The 7,983-nt window shown below is 43.2% G+C and overlaps 1 protein-coding gene across 1 annotated transcript; it reads right to left on the reverse strand.

Moving 5' to 3' along the window:
• Window positions 1-5,863: 5,863 nt before the first annotated feature.
• TUSC1 (tumor suppressor candidate 1) lies at window positions 5,864-6,726 on the reverse strand. The gene has a single exon (XM_065860760.1). The coding sequence runs from the start codon at window positions 6,724-6,726 to the stop codon at window positions 6,016-6,018; it is 711 nt and encodes a 236-aa protein (XP_065716832.1). The 3' UTR covers window positions 5,864-6,015.
• Window positions 6,727-7,983: the final 1,257 nt, after the last annotated feature.

A 7,983-nucleotide genomic window follows, 5' to 3' on the forward strand; every position in this document is an offset into this window, starting at 1 on the left:
CAACTTCGCTACACCAGCTTGCTGGAGTCTGGCATTTTTCTCAGCATATTTTACACGGAAATCTTTAATGCAACAAGGTCCTATTACCCATATGGTCAGAGATCCTCCCATCTGTTCTTTAACCAGATATATTCAGTCTCTTTATAGCCACTTTTCTGGCTTCTTAATTGGCCAAAGGCAGATCTTGCTCAGCAGCCACTGAGGAAACACAGAAATGCACACTATGGGCATGAAACCATCTCTATCTAAAAGCTGAAATGAAATACTCCCTGGCAGAGCATGAATAAAAGCTTCTTTACTACCAAGAGAGGGTCAGCAACCAAGCTGACTGGTACCTGAAGGCGCTTCCTTGACCCCTTTAGATGTCCTCCAAGCCAGAGACTACTCAAATTTAGCCCAGCGCATGTGCTCATACCCAGAAGAAGAGCAGCTTTCCACACACACTCCTCCAATTGCTAGTGCTTTTTTTCAGCACTGCCATATGCACCTCAAGTACATCAAGTTTGACTTTTACACTATTTCTGCAGCTGCTTCTTTCACAATTAACAAAGGTTTCAAAAGTAAAATAGGCACAACCTTCCTCTGTCAAATGTAGAGAGCCTTCTGGGACTCTTTTGGTAGGAAAGGCCTTATTTTAGATTTTATATGCCTGAGTCTTTCAGTATACCCAGTCACTTATATTTACAGTGCAGAGTAAGGAAATATTTAACTGTCATTAAAGCTACAGTTCTTACATCAATTAAAAAAAAAAAAGTAAAATAAAATAAAATAAAATAAAATAAAATAAAATAAAATAAAATAAAATAAAATAAAATAAAATAAAATAAAATAAAATACAAAATCTTCCACAGAATTTTTTTGAAAACTTCTTCTTCCTTACTTTTTGACTATCAGAGTCCTTGGGACAATGTGTCAAGTACACTGCTCTGAATCTAAATTATTTTACAGCATCCACTCTGAAGCTTTTCTTCTTCATCAGTGCAGCACAGCAAAACTCCCTTAAATGACTAGCAGTAACAAAATTCAAAATTATAAGTAATAGAAGCCTCAGCTGGGAATGAATCTTCCTAATAGCCAGGTAGAACAATTTAATCATTTTCACCATGAAGAAAAATTACCAAACACCCATAGAGTCATGGCTATGACCAAGGAATAGACAACACTATTTCATACTTAATAAGGAGAAGAAACACAGGTGTAGCTAATTATTTGCAATTCACACACAAACACACCAGCTGTTATTTCAGTAGCCCATATAATTTCTGTAGGTAGTCATTATAACAGAAGTCATGACCACTAACACATATAAGATGTACTGTATTAAGATGCTTCGTAGCCACCTCACCTCTGGGTACGCCTGGAGCTGTCACAGGTTAATAATCAGCATCAGGCTGGGTCAGGCACTCAGAAGCAAGTTTGTCACCTGGATGGTGCTGGTTGACTGCAGTGCACCCCTCTGAACCAGTACTGCACCAGGGGGTAAGAGTTGTGCTGGTCTAGGTGCTAAATTGCAACCAACTCTGTAAAGCACCTGAGGTCATTGAAAATCCTTCAGAATTCATAAAATGGAGACGCTCGGTCTTCTGGCCATCACAACTTTTCACACAAATCAACCTTAATGAGCAGCACTCCCAGCAATCTCAGTACGGCTGAGGATTGTTTGCAGAGTGGCTCTCCAAAGCCGGCCCTCACTTCAAAGACATGCCAGTGTAAGACACAGTTGCATTTTTCGCCAGTGCTAATATTTTACTTTATCCAAACTTTGCATTCAATATTTTTATTAATAAAAATATGAAAATATAAATAAATGTAATTATTCCATTAGCTTTTGTTTGCTGGTCACATCCTCCTACAGTAACTCTCGTTCACAAAATATTCTCTTTCCCCGGATTATCCAAACAATCTGCTGTCTTCCCAGACTTATACCTCACTCCCTCCTATAAAGCTAGATCTAAAGCAGGCTCTTTATGCCCTCTAAATGTAATGTCTTTTATCTTCTCTTGTGCTACAGCTACATTCTGATTGCACAAAGACCCTTGACAGCACAAAGAGCAAGCAAATGGCCTTGAAAGTAATGAAATAATAGTGGTTGCAAGCTTTTTTTAAACGAGCTTTATAATCATGTGCTGCTATTATTCTCTGACTGTTAAGGGGTTTTATTCTGGAAGGGATTTGGCAGTAAATTCAATCCAGATATTGTACAGAATTATGACTGTTCCCAGGAAGTTACACCTAAGCTTCCCAGAATGAGAATACAAATACCAGAGACCACTTAAACATACACAGGAAAGACCTTGTTAATTTGTGAACACTAAAAATCCAGCTTTAAATCACCACTTCAAATAATTTGCAAGTTTGGGAAACAGGCTTTCAATACATCCTGCAAATGTCTTATGCTGAACTGAACAAACTCAAAAGGGGATACTGAACACAGTGAGATAGATGGAAAGGGGAGAGTAACAGATGACTGCTTTGGTAACAAAGTAGCTGAACTAAACTAATCTAAGTGGCATTAGTTTATCATATAAAGATATTTAATTTATTTCGTTATTCTCTGTGGGCAGCTAAAGCACCTCAAGGACCTTACATATTCAAGGAGATGAGCACAGCGGACAAAGACCCCTTCAGAGTGCAATATTTAATGAAACTTAAATTAGGTCTCAAAAGAGCAATAGAGTGTATATTAAATATGGCACTGACACTGAGCCATTCTGTTCATATGCATGTGTTTTAAAGTAATTGCTATCAAATTCACACAGGGCCCCAGAAGATTTTAATACACTTTTAATATAGCCATGCACATAGGTTCCATTTGAACATACACTTCATAATAATTTGTTAACATGAAGCACATGCCAGAAGGGTAAGAAAAAGTCAGAAGCTAAGATTGAACACTTCTTTAAGAAACAAAGGAAAATAACTTTGTTGTCTTGGCTGTGAAGTGAAAGACTACAGGAGTTTCAGTTCTAGATTTATATATATATGCCAAATAAAGTTAAGAGAATATGTACTAATATTTTAAACACTGCAATGTAACCAGGTGATCAGGAAGGTATTATTGCTGAATATTTTATGTATTGTTATGTTTCTATGTGTTTATGTGGGGGACAAAAAATAAACAAAACCAAAAAACCAAAAAAGGAAAACAAAAAACCAAAAATCAAACAAAAAATAATTAAAAAAACAACCAACCAACCAAAAAAAACAACAACAACAAAACAACAAAAAAGGCAAAACACAAACCACCCAAACCCCCAAATTCAAACTTGGATTCAATCCATTCCCTAATAAAGAACTTACCTGTAAACAAACCCACTAGCATGTAGCACTCCGATGCACTGTGGTACAAAAAACTGCATAATAAATATTAATTATAAGCAAAACCATTTTTAAACAGGAAAATAACCCACCAGTCTTCAAAAACCTGGCCTTAGCAAGAACACAGAAGTTTTTGTTGCTGTGTTTTCATTTGGTAGGTTTGTTTTGTTTTCCAGTAACTACAACAAATAAATAGGTACTTAAAATGTGGAATGAAAAATGTATGGTTTTGAAATTCATGGTTTTGAAAATGATCAGTATACAACTGAAATAATTTTGAATCAAAAAAAGTGCAGTTATAAAAAGATGGGCAACAGGACAGCATGGTTCTGAGTGTACCACAGCAATTCTGTTCTCCAATGCACTCCCTTTGCAACTCGGAGAAGCAGCATTCAGTCAGGTCAGAGGAAGAAAGGCTCGACACAGCAAGACTTTGAAACACAGAGACACAAGACAAATACTTGTCACAGTCCAGAACGTGATAAACAGAACGAAAGACAAAATTTGGGAGTAAGAAGTGAAGACTGGAATTTCAAGGTTTGACAACTTATCAGACAGAAACCAGAAGAACAGGAAACAAAACAGACCTTAACCAAAAGTAGAGGAAGGTTTGAGCCTGTGCAGAACTGTCATAACACTTCTCCCATCGCTTCAGACACATGGATGCTGTGATGTGTCAGACAATTTCAAAGATACTTTGTTCTTTCTGCCAACCATCAACACAAGGGGCTTTGGCTAAACTGCAGTTTTAGGGCCAGATGTTTCTGCCTGTGATATCTAGCTACCAAGTTAGAACTGGTCACACAAATCCAGGCCACAACCATTATGGCTCAAACAGGTTTATCCCAAAGGACCATTCACTTCTCCTCTAAGTCTCAGTATTTGTAGTTTCTTGTAGCCAAGGAACATGCAAGTGTGTCACAAAGGAAACCCACCACCTATAAACCACTAATTTGGGTTATTATTATTTTATAATCTGTGGGTTTGTTTTGTAATTTCTCTACCAACATAGAGAAAAGTAAGAAGTAGATAATCTTCTATACAAACTTGCACAGAACTTAATACTCTTGCATAAAAATGACCTTTACTGGGAGTGCCTCGAAAGTTTAATTTAAAAAAAATGCATATGATATCAGAAAATTCCAGAATCTCTTCTCTTTTGTACATGTCAATATTTTAGATTTTGAAAAGGCTGCCTGACACAGTTACATGTTTCTAGCCTTGTATCTAAACACAGTCCTGTGCTGTACTATTTTGGCAGATCCTTCCTGTTGCTAGGGTAGTCACACATTACTGGATATTGCTATATGACAATCCTGTTGGTGCTTTTATTGCAGGTACTGTAATTTTTGAGTATTTATCAATTTAGGCATTTCTGAGAATACTTCGTTTAAAAATCAGTCAACCACCACATCCAGACATCCACAGTGACACTTCCTCATCAACATCCGCAACTTCTCATCAAGATTATTAACTGCACTGTACCAAATTTCTTTTTCCATTTTGAGAATGCACTTACTTGAGGTTGCAGATTGAGAAATCTAACAAGTACTGCAGCCACTTTATAATTAGAGGTTTATGCTGACATTATGTGAAAAAATAACCCTCTTCTCAAAAGTTTTATAATCAAAGATACTTCGAGAAAAGACGGTTTTTCACCTTTTCACATTAGAGCTGAAACAGACCTTGTCTATTTAAGCTTTAAGAAACCAATCCCAAACGTAAAGGCATCAGACAGCTTTTAAAACACAAAAAACGAGGGAACATTACAAAACCAATTGATGTCTCTGTTCTTTACAAGGCCTGCTTTCAAACAGTGTATTTTCTAAAGGAAGACAGGTCTGAAAAAGAACTAAGCACTTCATTTTCAAATAGCAGATTTTCTTAAGGACTGAAGATCCAAAAAAAATAACCAATTCCTTTTGCTTTGAGGGGTGCCTTACAAAGGTCTGAAGGGTGCTTCACCTACAATTTCAAATAACTCCCTGTTAAAAATCACACTTAAGACAGTCATTCGGTGCACCATGTTTTATTTTTTTTTTTTTTTTTACCAGCTGCATTTTAATATGAAAGTGTGAAATTCAAACCAATATTCATGTGATGACAAACAGAAGTCCATCATTAAAAATACAGATACTGTCTTGTGGTAAATGTCTGGACAATTCAGAGTAGTTCAATTGGAGAACCGATAAAGAAGCTTGCAAGCTTCCTCCACTCCCTTCCCTAACGGACATACATAAACTACTGAGGACTAGTCAGAGCCATCTTTTGATAGTCTCCATGGCTACTCAGCTCTACATGACAGCTGCTAACTGAAAAACAGTTATCTTCGGCTGGTCCCCAAGTGCAGCAGAGATCAGTGCTTTAATGACGTGAGACCAAACTGTTTTTTCACAGTGGCTCTTTCCTCCACACCAACCGCTGTTTTGAGGGATTCCTCGACTACAGCACCGGCATCTTCCACGTATCGTTTTCCAGCTTAACCTGCTTCTCCTCAATCACCATCAGTGCTCGCTTGTCATACACCTGGAATGGGGACTAAAAGAACCCGGCTGCTCCCCCGCCGCTTCTTTGGGAAGAGCCAGTTTGGACCGAAAGGGTCAGAGCAGGGAGGCCGAGCCAGGCCGCCAGTCCCGCCCCGAGCTCCGGCGCGGCCCGCGCAGGCCGGGAGGCCGCAGCGCCTTCCCCCGGGGCCGGCTATACGGGCGGCACCAGGCTCCTCTTCTCCAGCGGCTGCTCGTCCTCCTCCAGCAGCTCGTCCAGCTCCGAGGCCTCCGGCCCGCCGGCGGCCCGGCACCGCCGCAGGTGCTGCAGGGCCCGGCGGTGCTTCTCCTGCAGCCGCCCCAGCTGGGCCCGCAGGGCCTCCACCTCCTCGCTCGGGTCCGCGGCGGCGGGTTTCCCCGAGCCGGGCCCCAGCAGGGCCTGGTGGAAGAGGCTGCGGTTCTCGCGGCGCAGGCGGCGGTTCTCCAGCCGCAGCCGCGCGTTCTCCAGCCGCAGCCGCGCGTTGTGCCACTCCTCCTCCTCCCGCTGCCGCAGCGCCTCGCTGTGGCTGGCCGCCAGGTCCGCGTACCGCTCCGCCAGCTGCTGCAGCGAGCCCCGCGACTGGCCCCGCCAGCCCTCTTGGCCACCGCCCGCCTCGGCGAACTCCGCCGCCCCTCCGCGGCGGCCGCTCCCGGCGGCGGTGAGCCCCCCCCGGCCCCTCCGCGCCGAGCCGGTGCAGCCCCAGCGCCCGTCCACAGCGCGCATGCGCCTCATCCGTGCTGTTCCCGCAGCCCGCCGGCACGCCCCGCCGCCAGAGCAGGGAGGTGCTGGCGCCGGCGCCTCTTTGTGCAGGCAGAGGGGCGGGGCTCCGGGCGCCGGCGGGGCCGGGGTCGCCGTGGAACAGCCGGCGTGCGCTGGCGGCGCCATTTTGAGGGCGGTGCCATGTTGGGCGAGGGTCCGGCTGCAGCGGGGCGTGGGTGTGGTATGAGCTGCTGCCAGCGCGGCGGGAGAGCTGGGCCGTGGGTGGCTGAGACCAGAAACGTGTCAGCTTCTTTTGCATAGAACCTTGTTCGCCTGCACCCTGCTTCCCAGCCATGTGTGGTGGTGGACAGGTTTGCTTCCTTCTCAGTATGCCCTAGTCCACCCCATTCTGCTTACAGAAAAAAATCTTACAGGACAGGTTGTCCCCTCCAGTCCTCATCACCACATATGTACAGTTGACCTTATTAATATTTACAAATATATAAAGGGTGAGTGTCATGAGGATGGAGCCAGGCTCTTCTCAGTGACAACCAATGATAAGGGGAAGTGGGTTCAAACTGGAACACAAGAGGTTTCACTTAAATTTGAGAAGAAACTTCTTCTCAGTGAGGGTGACAGAACACTGGATCAGGCTGCCCAGGGGGATTGTGGAGTCTCCTACTCGAGACATTCAAAACCCACCTGGACACATTCCTATGTAACCTCATCTGGGTGTTCCTGCTCCGGTGGGGGGATTGGACTGGATGAGCTTTTGAGGTCCCTTCCAATCCCTGACATTCTGTGATTCCGTGATACAGTTAGTCCATGGACAGCAAACCCCGTTCATTATGCAGTGGGTCAGTGGGATGTGTAGGTCCCAGGGACTGGTATACCCCCGCCTTGAAAACTAATAGTTTCAGGGCCTCCTCATGGGTTGCGGTCCAGTCCCAAACAGAATTTTTGCACATCAAATTGTATAATGGGTGTGCGATGATAGAAAAATCTGCAACATGGTTCCTCCAAAATACCAATAAGCCTAGGGCATGTTCCTTCATGTTCTCAGGCATGTTTGCTCACTCAAGGACAGTCAGGGTGTCTGGGACAATACATACAGTGCCACTCACCCACCAAATTCCCAAGAATTAAACCTTTGTAGGGAGAAGCTGCACCTTTTATACTGGAATTTGGAGTTCTAAATTTTCCAGGTGAGTAAATTATTTCTGTTTTGGTCTGCCTTACAGAGTCAGCATCAAGACTACTACTTAATACATCATTGATACATTAATGTATTCTAGCTCCTTCTCTGGGGATGGTACTATCAAGATGTTGGGCTAATGCGTAATGGGCAATGGTTTGTTAGTGGCAACAGCCCTGATAAAGTTGTATAAATGTATACCTTCTCAGGTGAAAGCAAAGTTGTCCCTTTTGGCTTCTCACAAGGGA

The sequence above is a fragment of the Patagioenas fasciata genome, chromosome Z (assembly GCF_037038585.1).
Source record: "Patagioenas fasciata isolate bPatFas1 chromosome Z, bPatFas1.hap1, whole genome shotgun sequence".
NCBI lineage: Eukaryota > Metazoa > Chordata > Aves > Columbiformes > Columbidae > Patagioenas > Patagioenas fasciata.

Excerpts from the sequence above, each read along its gene's own strand:
- TUSC1 (XM_065860760.1), bottom strand. The coding sequence starts at position 6,726 with ATGGCGCCGCCAGCGCACGCCGGCTGTTCCACGGCGACCCCGGCCCCG.